General features: G+C 33.1%; 1 protein-coding gene across 1 annotated transcript in view; it reads left to right on the forward strand.

The window, feature by feature from the left end:
* Nucleotides 1-18,672, forward strand: part of Tusc3 (tumor suppressor candidate 3) — a 169,668-nt gene that overhangs the window by 70,605 nt on the left and 80,391 nt on the right. The window contains exon 2 of the mRNA XM_042701903.1: nt 11,318-11,487. Coding sequence (XP_042557837.1) covers nt 11,318-11,487 — 170 coding nt within the window. The remainder of the gene's footprint in view (nt 1-11,317; nt 11,488-18,672) is intronic.

Below are 18,672 nucleotides of genomic sequence, written 5' to 3' on the forward strand. Positions count from 1 at the left end.
CTCTTCCCTCCCCTTCATTCTCCTTTTCAAATGGTGTTTGGTGAATTTCCTTATGGTGTCTTCATATCTTCATATATATCATATGTATATATATATATATAGAGAGAGAGAGAGAGAGAGAGAGACAGAGAGAGAGAGAGAGAGTCATATATAAATATATTGTCCCTGGGACCTTTTCACTTCTGAGTATACTTTTTTTCCCTATTAGACAATCTCCTTTTTATATACCTGTTACTATTAGTTTCCTCATCTCATCATTTCAGGTTTATATTCTACAAATGAACTAGAACATGTAATATTGGGCTTTTTCAGTTTGGTTTATCTTGCTCAACATTTCAAAGTAATCTCTGTAATGAATGTAGATTCAAAATCCTCCATAAAATACTTGGGAACTGAATTGAACAATTATAAGGATCATGCACCAATTTCAAGTTGATTTCGTTCCAGGCGTGCAAGGATGGTTCAACCCAGGTATATAAGTGTGATAAAACAACACATAAATAGAATCAAGGACAAAAGTCATGTAATCATCTCAATTCATACAGAAAAATGTTTTGGCAAAAGTTGATACCCTTTTGTCATAAAGGTTCTGAAGAAACTATGAATAAAAAAAAGTATGCTCTCATAATAAATACTCTATGTCACAGTTCTATAACCAACATCCTACTAAACAAGAAAAAATACTCAAAAGTCAGGAATAAAACGAGAATGTCCACTCTGTATTCTGATTGATTACAGTAATGGAATATCTAATCAGAGAAGTAAGGCAAAAAAAAAAAAAAAAAAGAAAAAAAGAAAAGGGATCCAAATAGGGAAGGAAGAAGTAGAATTATATGCAAATAAGGGGTTTTTCTTAATGCCAAGAATGAACAGTCTGAGAAAGAAAATAATTCCATTCATGATAGCCTCAAAAAATGAACATAAATTTTTTGAAACATAATTATCCTCCTTTCAACCTGCAGTTTAATTAGCATTATTTTAAATACTTTTTTTAAAAATAAAGCCTATAATTTCAATATGTTACAAGTTTGGAATTTTAAATTTCTTTTGTAGTCCCTTTCCCACCTTGTAAGTTTTTGATGAATTGTTTATCTAATTACAGAGCACAATAGGTCATAAATCTTAAGTAACCACATAATTTACCCCTATTGCAATCTTTTTGAGAATCAAGAATGACATCAACAGTTGTGCAGGGTTAGAAAGTGCAGTTGGGTTTCTTAGGCAGCGCACAGGATACTTCACTCTCTGTAACTGCCATTACCAGAGTTCTTTATCCTTTGTTTTATATCTAAATGTGTTTGCATTTAGTAACCAATGTGCTTAAAATCTAATATTTTGCCATCAATTCTTCCTTTTTGGGTTCTTCATTTTGATTTATCTTTTTGCTAGATTGTATACTATAGTTGTCCCACCTCCTTAAGGAGCTAATTGGTACTGAATTCCTTAAGTTATTGCTTGTTTCATTAACTTACATTTTAAAAAAAAATTTTTTTTTGGATCCGGTCATGGGGATCTCTGGGCCTGGGGGCTGTCCTCAGCTCTTCAGCTCAAGGTTAGTGCTCTACCACTTGAGCCACAGCGCCACTTCCGGCTTTTTTCTTTGTGCTTATGTGGTATTGAGGAATCTTACCCAGAGCCTCAGGCATGCAAGGCAAGCGCTCTCCCACTGAGCCACCTTTCCAGCCCCATTAACTTACATTTTTATAGTTTGTATCAGCACTAAATTACAATCAGAAATGGTTATTTATGCACAGAGATTATGAGAATGACATTGGGAACATTTTGGTCTCTCTTGGGGCATCATGAGTTGGAATCATTGCTCTGCTATCATGACTTTTACATAAAATCCCATGCAAGAAATTGTTTTGGCTATTTTAGTACTACTGGGACCAATTCGTCTGGAGTTAATAGATAGCTTGGACACTTTTTGATATCATAGCTTTTACAGAAAATAGAAAGCTAATATATTTATTCACTCCCAATACTTGACGTGCTCCCTTGCAGTTCGAAGTAACTTGGTGTCCACAAATCCTATTTAACTTGAAAAAAATGTTAGAAAAATTTTAACATAGGCTTAAAACTTTGCCTTTGGCTTGTTTTCTGTTGTATTCTATTTAATTTTTCTTTTAATAATTTAACCCTTCTAGATTTTACTGATTTACATAATTCAAGAATACATTTGCTGAGAAAACATGCATAAAATGCAGAACTTTTTTTCCCCCACATTGTAATACTAAAGCTTCATCTCTAACACACATGTTCTCATTAACAGTGAGGAGTTACATACTGTCACTTCGAAAGTAGTACAGACTATTTTATGATATAGTATATTATTATAATAGCTTACATGCTATACTCATTTACATTGGTAATGGCGATCTTGCCTGGATCTATGTCCCCAAGAGTGTAAGAACAGATGGCTGTGTACAGCTGCAAGTAGAATTCTCTCCCTGCTCTTAACATCTGCTGTGATTCTTAGTATCTGGTACTTGTTTTTAAATGGCACATTATTTATACAATAAAAATATCCAACAGAAGACATGAAAGAGTACTAGAAAGATCGGGACAGAAGCTAATGCACTGGTACAATTAAATAGGGATGTTATTGGAGCCCATTTTGTGATTATCTCTTATAAAAATTACTTTATATTTGATCCTTCAGAGAAAATGTCATTGTATTCATTGTAGAATACAGTTTTTTGACAGGAGGAGAGGGCATTGTTTTTACTTTCACACTTTACTGTAAAAAGTAGCTATAAGTCAGCTCACATAAATTTTTTAAAAGCCTGTTTTCATATAGTAAAAATAAAAGAGTAACTCCCAATACCATGAGTCCATTTTCAGCTACACAGATGACTCTTACGACCTTTATCTCAACAGATTTTTGTAGCTGTATCTATTGTAAATTTGTTACCATCTATCTTCTAACTTACTGTTATGATATTTGATTTGTTTGTTGTAGACCACATGTGTCTTTCTGATCTGCAGTATTTTATTATACTAATGTACTTGATTTCATAGCTAATTTTAGGTATTTTAGTATGTATTCTATTGATCACCTAAGTGTTTTGCTATTTTTAAAAAATATTTTGTTGGCTATATTAAGAAAATATGATTATTAAATTAACTTACATTTAATTTACTTTGTATTGGTTTTATGTAGAAGCATTATATTTTAGGTTATGAGAAGTTTATTTCTTGAAGTCTATTTGAAGTTTATTTCAATGAAGTCTGAATTCATTGATCTAATTTTGTTATTACTGCTAGTATCAAATCTAAAGTATTTCATGACACTGTTTGATATTTTCTCAAATACACACACACACATACACACACACACACACACCCCTACCTATAGCAATGCTATTAAATTCTTAAATTTGGCTGGGTGCCAGTGGCTCACACTTGTAATCCTAGCTACTCAGGAGGCTGAGATCTGAGGATTATAGTTTTAAGACAGCCTGGGCAGAAAAGTAAGTTAACTACCAAAAAGCCAGCAGTAGAGCTGTGGCTCAAGTTGCAGAGTGCTATCCTTGAGCACAAAATTTCAGGGAGAGCAACCACTTCCTAAGTTCAAGCCTCAGGACTGGCACACCAAAAAACAAAGCCAAAAAATGCTTAAATTTTATAGTTATCAGAGGATAGTTATGCTTTTACTGGAAGAAAAATTCTGTTTCAATAGTCAGTAGATGTACTTATATGAGAAACGTAAGTTTTTTAAAAAGGAAGGGCAGTAGTAATCATATTGGTTCTTGTGTTCTCAAGCTCTAGTTCTGTGCCTTCCACACAGTATTTTTTTCACACAGTATTTTTGAGTTTATAGAGTATGCTTTCTGATTCTCCTGTATTAAGAAATACATGTGCTTTTTTATATACTTCTGTTTCTTGAGGGCATGCTTTAAGTATCATCCTGAAAATTTCTTAACAAGTCTATCGGAGTATGAAATGTTTAGTCTGTTGTTTTCTTTTTGTATACCTTTCATAGTCATCACAAAATAGGAAAACTAAAAATTATGCATTTCAAATATCTACCACTATAACACTAAATGTTAATCATCTATCTGAATTTATAGTTCAGAAATTTTCATTCCAGTTTTGACTAGTATTGAAAACTTTGCATATTAAAAAATTGAAGGCATTATAATTTTTATATTAATCCCTTTTTTCATTTTGAAATAATTCAAGACTGCAAATTGTGCAGAGTTCATATGTCTTTCTCATAGTCTCTAAGGTGAGTAGAGCTACTAAAAATAAAATTGTTCAGTATTACTATCCAACCTATAGTCTGTTATTCCATTTTCACTAGATTTCCAGTTCAGAGTTTGACATTGTCCTGTCCAGATTCCTTGTCCTTGTCTCCTTAGCCGCCTTCTTTCTATGATGATTCCTCAGTCTTTGTTTCTTGTTCTTTTCTTCCTAGTCTTTCATGAATTTGATACCTATGAAGAATATTAGTCAGGTATTTTTTTCAATATGTTGCTTTTTTTGAGTATCTCTAATGTTTTCCCATGTTTAGAATGAAGTTTCATTTTTTGGGGGAGGCATAGCAAAAAAATAATTTCCTATAGTGGACTGTGTCATGAATGATCTAATATCAGTAAGTCTTTTTATTAGTATTGTTGAGAATCATTTTTGGATAAGGTTTTATTTACTGTAATTCTCTATTATCATAGTAATGTTTTTGTCATGATGATTAATAAACATCTGTGTTGTGAAAATAGGCAGTTTGTCAAAATTCACCTAAAGTAGTAAACTTTCCTGAGTCCTAGCCTGGTATTCTAATGATGCTTTATAAAATTTCCTTTGTGGCTTCTAAATATGTATTTAGAATTTTTCTTTAATCATGGTTTAATTCCTTTTCTTCCATTATTCATAAAATAATTGTGTGATTTAAATTCAATTCTATTTTCATTTCTCATGTGCTCAAAATTTTCAGTCTTGAGTAATTTAGTATTTTCTCATATTGTTTTTGTTTTCAGTGACTTGAGCAGCAACTCCTTATCTGGCACAATAAAGTATCATAAATTTACAATTCATGTAACATTCTTCACTTTTAGCCTTTTAATCGACCACTTCTGATTCCTTCCAATGATGCTGATATTTAAAAATCAAGTTTTGTGGCTATTGGCATATCAACAATTCTCAGTCCTCTCAGCAGAGCTTAGAAGCTTTCTTTCTCTCTCTGCCCCTCTCTCTTTACCCCTCCTTAATTTGTCCATGCAAGGTCATTTCTGTTTCTCTATCTTTTACATTTCTATTTTAAAAGCCACAGATTGATATGGATGCCTCCCACATCTATTCCAAACCACAGAGTTTTTCCTTTTGCTTTATTTGTGATTTTTTGACAGCGATTAATATGACATTCTTTACAATATACGTGCTTATTTGTTTAACTCTAAGATAATTTTAACATAACATGTGCAATAACTAACAACATAGTGTTATATTAGGCTTATTTATGAGGGTTTGCATTTCATTTTGGTAACTCCTACCTCTCTGAGATTGATATTTAAAATCTATGCCAATAGAATTTGTGATTTTTATATTTTTTATGGCTTTGAAAAAAATGTATAGCCCTAACTTTACTACTACCCTCATGAGAGAATACTTTCATCACTCTGTTATATTTTAGAAAAAAAGTCTTGAAAGTAGTTTGAACTTAAAATTTATATGAAAAATTTCATGAGCGTTTTTCTGGTATCCTAATCTAGCTTGAGTAATCACATTAGGAAAGATTATTTGAATAGTCAAGCAACTGAGATACTAAGTGAGATCCACAAGGAGCATCTTTTTTTTTTTTTGGTCAGGCCGGGGTCTTGAACTAAGGGCCTAGGTGCTGTCTCTGAGCTTGTATTGCTCAAGGCTAATGCTCTACTACTTGAGTCATAGCTCTCCTTCTGCTATCCTTTTTTTTTTTTTTTAAATGTATTGGAGATAAGAGTTTCATAAACTTTTCTGCCTTGGCTGACTTCCAACTATGATACACAGATCTCAGACTCCAAAGTAGCTAGGATTATATGCATGAGCCACTGATGCCTAGCAAATGTCACTTCTTAATTGGTATTCATCACCATGTTAGAACATGGTTTTTTTCTTTTTCAGATTAAATAAATGGAATTTTCATATACGTTGAAACTGTTTAAACAAAAGTATCTCACAAAAATTATGTACTTTAAAACATAACCTTTTGCACATATTATAAGTTTACTTATCTTTGTCCACCCATGTATACATAGAAGGTAATGCAGAAGTAATAAAACCTTAGCCTCATACCACTTGTATCAATATTCTGGATATAGTATTGTTGCATTCATTTTCATCTGTTTTATATTACAAATTTATATATTTGTGAGTAGAAAAAAGATAATGGGCCGGGCGCTGGTGGCTCATGCCTGTAATCCTAGCCACTCAGGAGGCTGAGATCTGAGGATTATGGTTCAAAACCAGCCTAGGCAGGAATGTCCATGACACTCTTATCTCCAATTAACCACCAAAAAACTGGAAGTGGCACTGTGGCCTCAAGTGGTAGAGTTCTAGCCTTGAGCTGAAGAGATCAAAGACAGCTCCCAGAGATCAGAGACAGCTCCCAGAGTTCAAAACCCATGACAGACAAAAAAAAAAAAAAAGATAATGGACATGAGGCAGTTAAAGCAGATGTATGCAGAATTATGGAAAGTGCTCAATTTTGCCAGAAAATAAGAATGTACATTAAAACAATGATATCTTATTTTCACCTATTAAAGGATAGTTGTATCTAGATGCATGAGAGAGAGAGAGAGAGAGAGAGAGAGAGAGAGAATGAATATAAATCTGGTATAGAGAGAATGAAAATAAACACTAATCTGGTAGAGACAGAGGCGGAATGAGAATGAACATACAAATCTGGTAAAGCAGTAGTGACTGACATTCTAACAAATTTGTACACTGAACCTGGCATTGGAATTTCACTATGATTTAGAGTCTTTATCATGATGGTCACAGTAATAAAAAATACCAATGATACCTCTGTCAGACAATAATCACTTGATGGACATTTTCTTTAAAGAAATATGTTATAGATTATCCATAGTATAAACAGTATGTACAATTGTATTCTATCTTTTCCAAGACATGATTGTGTAAAAATTATATTTTTACATAGACAAAATATTGGACATGCCTGTGTATCCTTGCGTAACCTAAAATTTGTAGCAGAGTACTTGCCAACGCATGAATCATTAATTAGGAAAAGGAAAGATTTAGGTTTGAACAGTTTTGGAGGAATATTTTTAACTGCTTTGGTAACTACAAATGTACTATAAAAAGAAAGATAAGCCAGGTGATACCTATCCATTGCCGTGTATCCCCCCTCCCGCCCTGTGCTTGGGATTTACTACAAGGCCTTGAGCATGCTAAGCAAATATTCTTTTGTAGAGCTATGACACCAGCCCCTGTTGTGTTTTGTTTGGCTTTTAAATGACAATGTAACTTACCAGCTCTGGTCACTGAAATAAGAAATATCTTACCTACTGAGGAAATGTCATAGGTAAATGAACTTAATATTAACTTTAAAATGGAAAGCACTTGGAAAATGTGGGTACCAGCCTTATTTTTGTTCTTTAGCACAGATTTTGGTGCAAGAAAATTCTTGTGGCATATTAAGGTACGATATTTTTGTGGCTTTTGCCTTTGAGACAAAATACATAATAATTAAAAGTACTGTCGTATATTTATATTCCTGTTGTAATTGCTAAGTTTCTTAAGAAAATTACATTGTTTAATGTTATCTTTAAAAAGTCACAGATATGACATCACTTCTAAAAGCCATCTAAGTGTGAACTTTTAATTAAGATGAAAGAATTTCTGAATGAAAATAAATATTATTACTTGACTTCGAAAAAAAATTCCATCCTGCCAAAAGGTAGATGGAAACTTTTTGATAGCCAAGAGTAATTGTCAGGATCAGTGACTGAGTTCTACCACTCAAAGGTTATTTTCAAGTTTGTTGCATATATTTGTGCTGTCTTTTATACATATATAGCAGAACTAAAATATTGAGGAGTTATATTGAGGAGACATACCTCTGTACTTCTAAAATATGTAGATGTCTTCAAATTCTGCATTGTAATAAAGAACATACTGTGTGACATTATTGAAACTGGGTCTCATGTTTCTGCACATCTGTACTAGTATTAACAATTTTAGTATGACATTCGTTTCAAGGATATTGTTATACAGAAGTCTTGGAAGATAGACACATATCTTTTTCTATGACAGAAGGCAGATATGTTTCTTGTGCAAGATTATAGAAGAATTGTTTTATCTGCATGTTTTTCTAGCATTTCCTTTGAAATGTGGGGTCTTTTAAGAATTGGGTTACTCAGTGTCATCTTTTATGGACTTGTTAGGATGTGAATGACAAAAAGCTCATTCTGATTGTTGTGGCATAAGGAATATCTTTCATTGAGAATTCATGCTTGTACCCTCTGTAAGATTAACCTTGGCTTTAAGATCTTGTAAGTGGAGTAAAAACTTTGACCCTCTGCAATTATTTTATGTCTTAGTATAAACATATTGATATAATTATGTAGTGTTTTAAAAAATAGAAAGGTGAGCATGGTGGCTCAAGACTATATTCCTAGATATTTGGGAATTAAAGATGGAGGTCAACATGAGTATAAAAGTTCAGAAAACTCCATCTCAACTAATGATTGTTATCCTGAGTTACAGGGAAAGTACATGTGCCTGTCATCTCAACAACAGAGGGAAGCACAAGGATTGTTTATGAAAACTAGAGCATAAAGCTAGACCCTTTTCTAGAGTAATCAACACAAGAGGATTGGTGGGCTGGCAAAGTAGCTCTAATAGAGCCTGTTCCTATCAAGGTTAATTGCTGGAGTTCAAACCAAAAACAACAAACAGAATTCTGTAAGAATAATATTGTAGAAGCAAAAAGTAGTACGGAACTGTGTGTGTGTTGTTTGTATGTTGTATTTAATGAGAAAGCTATACTAAAGCACAGTAGAAATATATAGACAACTATTTAAAGGCCAATTACTTTTTGTCCTCCTTAGTGGATTTCCCTGCTTGATTTCTATCCTGATTCTGTTTTTTCATAGAGGGTCACAATTTCTAAATATATAAATATAAAATATATGTATAATATAAAATATAAATGCTTATATAATATATAACAATATATTTCTTTGTACAAAAGATTTATAGTTACTATATTGTCTTGCTAAGTGTTATAGTGAAGAGTTGAAGACTATCACATATGTTCTATTAATTATATAACAGTATTTTGTAACACACCATTAGATTATGCCTAACATAGAAAATACCATTACTTTGTTTCTCAGAATTAATTTAAAGAACAGATAATAAAATTCCTGTGTACTTTCCAATTGTTAGGGGTATACTGATAAGACTGATTATTTTCTAAAATAAGCTTTATTTTAGTTTTAGTTTAGTAAGATTATGATTTTATGATTTTATGTGTAGAAACATATTCATATGTGTAGGCAAAACTAAAGCATTGCTTATTAACTAGATCTTAGTAATTTGTTTAGAAGTTAAGATCAACTTGAGATCTTGACCATTTTGTTACAGCAAAATTATGTCGAGTGTTTTAGTTTGTTTCTATGTTTGTTTTTATGTTTTGTGTGTGTATGTTTTTTTGGTCTTGGGCTTGAACTTGGGGTCTGGGTGCTGTCCCTGATCTCTTTCACTCAAGACTAGTGCTCTACCACTTTGAAGCACAGATCCACTTCCAGTTTTCTGGGGGCTTTGGAGATAAGAGTTTCATGGATTTTCTTGGTCAGGATGGCTTTGAACTGAGATCTTTAGATTTCAGCCTCCTGAGTAGCTAGGATTACAGGCTTGAGACATTATACCCAGGTTCAGGTTTTTAATACTAGCAGTCATCTCAGTAATGAGCCATATATTTTTTCATATAGTTAGCATACTAGAACTGAATGTAGAGCATAAATTACAAATTAAAAATTCTGTATGTTGTACTGGTTATTATTTCTTCTTCCCTTTCTTCCATTTCTTTCAGTTTGTCTTCTTCGTTTACTTAAGCAAGTGCACACATGTCAGGTCTTGGCATTTAAAGCAGGTGCCTGTGTGCCTGTTGTCTGATTCATGTATACAAGCTCATCTATGCAATTCATGAAGAGCCACTGCTGCACAACTATTGGTAAGGGAGGGAAAAGAAAGGAATTTCTTGGGGCTTTCCTGTTCAAGCCTGTTTCTTGACCATAGACACTTGGTTTTTCCAAGACAGAACATTTCTTTTTCTTACACATATGCAATCCTGTACAGTTCTTTTGCCTCAGGGATTTTTAGATAAAAATGAAAGCTCTAAGGGCTAATCTACAGTGTCCTCTCTACCCTCTAGAAAATAATATTATTGATAGCACTCTACCTCCCATTAGGCCATCTCCCAGCCATTGGGCATTTACATTGTCCTGCCTATCCCACTTTAGTCCTATCTTCACTTCATCACAGTAGATTAATTTAGATGTGTGTGTGTTTGTGTGTGTGTGTGTGTGTGTGTGTGTGTGTGTGTGTGTGTGTTTTAACAGTATTAGGGCTTGAACCTAGGACCTTGCCTTCTTACTCTTTCAGCTTTTTGCCGATAGCCTGTCTATACCACTTGAGACAAACTATACCATTCTGTTTGCTGGTTAATTGGAGATAGACTCTCCTGTTCATTTCTGCTCCAGCTGACTTTGTTTTAATTCTGTTTTCAATATCTCAGTCTTGTGAATCATTAGGATTACATAAACTCTTAAAATTAGTCAAGCAGAGGCTCCTATTCAACCTGCCAGTGGTAATGAGACCACAGTTGTTCTATGGTGTTTGGTTGGAGAACAGTTATTTTACCGGCCTGCCCTTTTCCTTGTCTCTTGGGTAGAGACAGTAAGTGTTCATTTGCAATGTGGACTTCCTAAAGAGTCCTTTAAATACGAAGTGAAAATCCAGGGAACTCATTGCTTTTTCATTTTTCAGGTTATGTGATCCTTAGCCAGTCTGCCTTCTTTTTACCTATAAAAGCTTCTTTACATTTTCACATTACTATGTATTTAGTGGGAAGATTAGGAAAATGTATGTGGATTTCATCTTTCTGATTTTTAAAATGTATTTTATAGTATTTTGAAATTGTTAGGAACAATGAAATATTTTATGCACAACAATTAATAATAAGTCCATTCACCAATACAAGAACATTTACTAATTTGGTAAAAATTCAGTTTTAACATAACTTCTGTTTGGAAAATATCAGTAATAGTTTAACCCTGTGTAAATTAAATTTTTTTGTGTATAATTCCAGAATCTTTTGGCTGAAAAAGTAGAACAGCTGATGGAATGGAGTTCTAGGCGCTCCATCTTCCGAATGAATGGTGATAAATTCCGAAAGTTTGTGAAGGCACCACCTCGCAACTATTCTATGATTGTTATGTTCACGGCTCTACAGCCTCAGCGGCAGTGCTCTGTTTGCAGGTGAGCTTTGTATTTAAATTAGTTTCAAAAGGTGGGGGGTGGGAAGGTGGCTCAGTGGTAGAGTGCTTGCCTTGCAAGCTTGAGGCCCTGGGTTCGATGCCTCAGCACCACATAAGCAGGGAAAAAAAAAAGCCGGAAGTGGCACTGTGGCTCAGGTGGTAGAGTGCTAGCTTTGAGCTGAAGAGCTGAGGGACAGCGCCCAGGCCCAGAGTTCAGGCTCCACGACCAGACCCCCCCCCCCCAAAAAAAAAAAGTGTTATCTATATGTTTAACCTGATATATATATATATGTATATATATATATAATATGAAAATAATTGTGGAATACAACTATGAACATTATAGAGTAAGCTCAAAATCAGCATATTTATAGGCTAATATTTTATTTCAGGCATCAAAGTATATATTTATTAAATTTGCCAAAAAAGATCAAGAATGTTTTGTCTTTTTCATATCCTACATTTTGGTTTCTGGGTTACCTAATTATATCTGTGTTCATATAAGCTGCTCATTTGAGTATGGTCTTTTTAATAAAAAATAGAGCAAATCATATTTGCCTAGGGAAGTCCATTTACTTTTTGATACCTCCAGTGAATAGAAAATAAGTGTTAAACAATTTGAAATGAGTGAATATCAGTACTTTTCATTATGCCAGGTCAAAAAAATTCTGCATATATGGCATGTATGTTAATAAGCTCAGTTGATGAGCATCTTGCAATAATCCCCATTTCTTGTTAGTTGTATTTAAAGCCCTACACATCCTGCTCATTCATGGTCTTTCTTCATGGTGATCTCTTTGAAAACATACCTATGGAAATCAAAGGTTTTTGTATAAAGTTGAGCTAGAACAAAAACAATGAATATGTAGCCAATATTTCTTAGTTTATTTTGAGATATGGTGGTACATATATAAGAAATAATAAGAAATGGTAGAGTTCTTGTGTGTGAGTCATTTTTCTATAGCTGACAAAATATTTTAGAAAATCAACTTCAAGGAGCAAAGATATATTTTGGCTCACAGCTTCAGAGATTTCAGTCCATGATTATTTGGCTCTATTTTTGGGGGCCTACAGTAAATCATGGTAGAAGAGCATGATAGAAAAATCTGCTGCCTCCTGGTAGCCAGACAGAAGACCCAGCTAGTGACCAGAAGTAAAACAAACTCCTAAAAGATATGTCCCCTATGACCTACCCAACTAAGCCCCACTTCCTAATAGCTCATTCAAATATATATATATATACTCTTGGAAATGTCCATTGAGAAAGTTAGCACTTTTTGGATACAATCACTTCTCAATATAATCACTTCTCAGTCACTTCACCACCATTTAAGTACCAAACTTTGAATATGTGAGGCTTTGGGGATATCTATAGCCAAACTATAACAGCCTTGTATTGTTTCCTGTTTACTCCATGAATAGCATTGTGCAAATCTCTGATGTAATAACTCAAGCAGGTATTGTCATTGGTAAGTCATTATTAATGATAATAGTGATAAAGTTGTCCACCCTTACCCCATATTCCACAGCTTACTTTCAATTTGACTTCTCCTTTACTTATTTTTCATTTCCTTAATTTACTTAAAGAATATAAATGCAATCATACCACATACGACTTTTGATTTTCATTTTATAAAATTCTTGAATATAATAACTAAAACCTTTCACATTCTAAATAATTAATTGGGCACCGTTTAAACTAAACCATAATTCCCTCAAAATCTTTACAAGTTATTTCATTTTAAACGGTTCATTCTTTCTATTACTAAACAATATTTTATGGTATGCATGTTCTACAGTTTGTTAAAAGTGACTTGGCTTGCTTCTGCTTTTGGATTGTTTTAGGTTAAGCATCCTAACCGAATAAAGTGAAATCTAAAATGCTGCAGAATCTGAAACTGAACACTGCCATGATGTTTTAATAGAAAATTTCACACCTGATCCTTGTGCTAGCTCATGGCCAGGCATCAAAAATCTTTTGTAAAATTACACTTATGTTGTGTATAAAAGATATATATGAAACATAAACTAATTTCATCTAGAGACTTCCATTTCCCTAAGATACCTCATTGTATGCATATGAGAGGGTATGATTTTTATATTTGATAATATTTATGACCTATATTACATTGGTCAAGTAACATATATTGAACCAATCTTTGATCCCAAAATGAATCCAATTTGATCATGGTATATGATCTTTTTATTATGTTGGGAAATTAAATTTGCAAGTATTTTTTTGAGAAATTTTGTTTCATTTTCATCAAAGTTGATGGGTTTATAATTTTCTTATCTATTTTTGTTATTGCTACTATGTCTGCATCTAGTTTTGGAATGAAGCAACCCTTCTTTATAGAATGAGTTTGGTAGTTACTTCTCTTTCTGTCTTACAGGAAAGTCTGAAGAGTATTGGTGTTCTTTAAAGATTTAGTTAAATTCAGCAATGAATCTGTCAGGTTCTGGACTTTTCTTTATTGAGAATATTATGACTGTTTCAATCTCATTATTTTTTACATATCTGTTTAAGCAGTTTATATCCTATTTTTGTAGGTACATCTACCTATTTCTTTTAGGTTTTCCAGTTTGACTATAGGCTTTGAAAGTTTCTTTATAATGTTCTTTATTTCCTTGGTATTTGCTGTCCCTATCCTCTACTAATTTGCGCTATGTTATTTTTGTTTCCAAAGGACTAGCTATTTGTTTCATTAATTCTCTGTATAGATGTTTAGTTCAGTTTTTGTGGAGAAAGATTGTATTGTCACAGACTTCAAAGGGATAGAACAGTTAATAAAGAGAAGAAAGCTTAATCACTAAGTAGAATGGTTTGAGAGGTGAGAGAAGTGAAAAATATATAGAGAAAACAATGACAATGTAAAAAGATAAATAATGATGGAAAGTATACTTTTATCAAGATACACTGTACTCTTAAATACTGAACTACTTAAAATAGATAAAATAATGAAGATAACACATTTAGATTTTAATTTTGGCCCACAATAACACAGTTGTGTCTGTAAACAAACTACTATCATAAGAACCTACCTGGACTATTTTTATAATATAGTTGTAATTATTTAAGATTTTATACAGTTTTTGAAAAGTTCATAACTATAATTTAGTTTAGGCTTTTCTTTGTGAGCCTTTTCTGGTTGTTTTGTTTCTCTATAAAAACAATAAATTTTCTTTCAGAGTTAATTCATAGCTAGATTCTCTAGTTGTTTCTTCTTGCTGAAAGGCTAGTGAATGAGCCTTTGATTTCTTATATTTCCATTTAGCAATACATTCCGTTCTTCCATCACATAGTCAGTTTATTCACAAATTTGTGAATTCAATTCTCACCTCCCTCAGTGCTAGTATCACACTCCTTGGCCAAGTAAAGTTGTTAATTATTACTACTCAATACAATTCTCACTTCCTTTAAATGTTAACTCCAAACTTTCCCCATCAAATTATACTGCGGGGAATATTTCCATAATTGCTAAATTTTTGTTTTTATTTTATTTTATTTATATTTTTCCAGTCCTGGGACTTCAACTTGGGCTCTGTCCCTGAGCCTCTCTGTGCTTAAGGCTAACTCTCTACCACTTGGGCCACAGTGACATTTTGGCTTTTTCTGTTTATGTGGTACTGAGGAATCAAAACCAGAGCTTTCATGTATGATAGGCAAGCACTACAACTAAGCCACATTCCCAGCCCCTAATTGCTAAAAGTTATAGATCTATTCTCCCACCAAAATACTTATTTCCTCTAGAATTTAATACATATTATAAGATATCCCTGTTTAAAGTTACTTCTGTGTCTCAAAAATTAAGGGAACAAATTAGTTGGATAAAACATTTTAAACATTTTCAAAAATTTTTCAGGGAAATGGATTGACCTAAAACAAATCATGTTAAGTGAAATAAGCCAAGTTTAGAGAGACAAACAGCACATTTTTCTCTCATATGTAGAAGGTAGATCTAAAATACACCAGTATATATTAAATTATACAGGACTCTAGCATTCACACAGAGAGATTCTTAGGGGAGGAACACAAAGGTGCTATGCTTATGTGCCTCAATCATGTAAAATTATATTTATCAAAATATACTGTAGGAAATAGAAATGAGGTATTTTCTTTATTGTTGTTTTTGTTTTCTAATCTTTTTTTCTTCTTTATTTAGCTGTGTTTGAGAGAGTAAGGTGTAACATGGTAATGGAGGGACAAAGGGTGAACAAATACAGACGTGGTACTTGAGACACTACATTGAAAATGAATTACACAACTTGTGGCTGGGCATAGGAAGGAAAAACTGGGAGAGAGTGATGGAAGGAGTGATATTGCCCTGACTGTAATCCCTCTGTGCATCACTTTTATAATAGCAATAAAAATAATATTTACAAAAAATAAAACCTTTTTGACTTACAGAATCAAATACAGTACTTTTGTAGATAAAATAGTCATGTGTTAGAGGTTACAATATTATTGGACTCCATATATATAAAAATTAGTAAAATACAGTATAAGCTGAGGAATGTATTACCCAACTATTAAATTGTAACTGTTCTTATATGTTTTGTATATATATGAACATATGTATACATTTGTGTTGTATATTATTAATCTGAAGGTAAATCTGAGAAAAATCCATTTTTATAGATGACACTATTAAAGCTCAAAGGGTACTCCATAGCTATTAGAGTTTTAATACTTAAGGTATTCATTCGTCCCTGACCCATGAACTATTTGTATTTTGCTTGCATTCCCAGCTAAAATTATTAGCCATTTAGAGCAAGGATTCATCAGCCAGCATTTTCTAAACATAGGATCATGAAAACTTTTATTCTAGTAGCATCTCATAATAGAACTAAAATGTTCAGTTTACATATCCAAAATCATGTGGAAAAGTGCTGGGCTTCCCATTTTTATTACAAGTGAGGTCACATAGTATAGGATTTTATAGTTACCACATAAGGTGAAAACCAAGTATAGATAAAAATCATCCTGCACTTAATGTACTTGTAAGTGCATTTGCTTTTTAAGTGGTTTTTGAACTATTGCCCTTACTGTTTCTCTCATATTACTCGGCGATGTTAAATTTTTAATTGTCTCTCTTTTGCCTGGCAACTTAAAACAGGTATTTTACTTCTTTGTCAGAATAGAAAACTGTTGAAATTCATGCATTTTTTTGTGTGCCTGTTTTCATAGTTTAAATAATACATGAGAAATGGCCTGATTGAATCTGTTATCAGTTTAATAGGAGTGATGCTGTCTTTTAGTTGTTTTTTTTTAAATTTTTAACGTTAAAGATACATGATGTAATTTCATCGTATCTGTGCTCTTTGTGGGTGATAATTATCATTAATTCAACAGTATAATCTCATTGTAGAATCTGTTTTGGACTACAAAATGCTTTTTATAGCTCTTTCCCAATTTCTGTACTGGCCAATTTACCTTTGCCTCTGTAGTTACTTTTAATATATTTTGTTCTCACACTGTAATTATTTTTTGTTTTAATATCATTAAATTTTTCTTTTAGAGCAATCAAGGTATTACTTGCATTGCTCTAGAGTGGTCTGATTGTTTCTTCATGGTTTTGGCAGAAGTGCTATTGTAATTATTGATATGCTTTTCATATGTCAGATTACAACACTGCTTATTTGAATTAACATGATTGTCAACAAATCCTTCCATTGTACAAGTATATTTTTCCCTTGAAATAATTATTTGAAGATGACAAGTAGGTCTGGGAGAGAGGACACTTGGGTACCAGGTAAACATCCTGTTTCTCAGCTAGTGGTTGTAGAAACCATAGATAATTTTTGCTTGAATTTGGTATTATGTTGCTGATTGTGAAATTAATTAGTTGCTAGCTTCTGTAAAGACTGGCTTTCTACACTCTTGTATTTTGAATATGTTAAGGACTTATTTTTATTCACTAATGCATCACCATAATATTCTTTATTTTAGAAGAGTTTTTTATTTAATCTGTGGGTACCAATTCCCATATCACAGATCTGCACTGTTCTGCTTTTTAGTATGAATACTCACATGTTTACTTGGTACTGTTGTTATCGAAATACCATCACCATGGCTTCAGTGTTAGTTGTAGTCATTGCTCCTTGTATATTTTCATAAGCATTCAGGCCTTTTTAATTGAACAAAAAAACTTCTGAACAACTCTGTGTATGTACTTAAGAAGTATGACTTCAGTTTGCTCTATTGTAGAAGAATACTACACAGTTTTACCTGTCTTTTCATCAATTTATCTTTACTTTTTCCAAAATGAAAATCCCAATCTCAATCAGTTTTAATGCGTTTGCTCATTTGCTGTCTTTAAAATGTACAAAAATGCTTCAGTTTTCAACACTTGTGTGATCTCTGACAATCAATGGTTGTAGGTGAAAACCTTTCCCACTTCCTGTGTAGTAGAATTTGATGTTCATGAATGAGTCCTTAGACACTTGCTAGCCATGTTTGAATACTGGTCATTGGCTGTTTTTTTTTTTTTTTCAAATTTATTTATTAAAAAACATCCAGAATGGATCAAAAAGAACAATCATCAAGGTGCCAGACACAGGCCAAGAGAATAGCTAGAAAAGTATGCCTTGGGAACATTCAGGACTTCATCTCTACCTTAGTTTTAAAAGTTGTAACCTAACATAAATAGCTTAGTTTTCCATTGACCTAGCTTCTGTACCTACAAATGTGGCATAGCTAGCTGGCTTGCCTGGCAAAGGCCTCAGTTGACGGACCACATTTACACACAGGTCATGGCTGCTTTTTGTTTCTGTTTGCCTTGCTTTTTAGCTTCCCAAATCGTCAAATATCCACTGAAGTTCAATCAAGGCTGGGTTGTATGTAAAGTGCGCTGACCCTAAACTGGGCTGGGAGTGTAACTCACTTAGTGTGCCATGCTCAGCACCATGTAGAAAGGCAAACAAAGCAAGAATAGCCACAAATAACAATGAACCAGATACTGAAACTCAAACTTTATATCTGCAGTTCTTACAGCAAAATTGGTCAAGGCATACATAATATTAATTACCTCATCTGGCTGCCTGAACCACCAGTCTATGTAAATTCTGTGTAAAGACAGTTTGCCACAGCAGCAACCTTGGGTGTAATCTCAGGATATGTCCCTTTTATAGTACTCTACTTACACCCTGAGGATCATGAAACAGTTATCAATGCCAGCCCACTATT

This window comes from Dipodomys spectabilis, unplaced genomic scaffold (genome assembly GCF_019054845.1).
Source record: "Dipodomys spectabilis isolate Male_0828 unplaced genomic scaffold, ASM1905484v1 ptg000009l, whole genome shotgun sequence".
In the NCBI taxonomy this organism is placed as follows: domain Eukaryota; kingdom Metazoa; phylum Chordata; class Mammalia; order Rodentia; family Heteromyidae; genus Dipodomys; species Dipodomys spectabilis.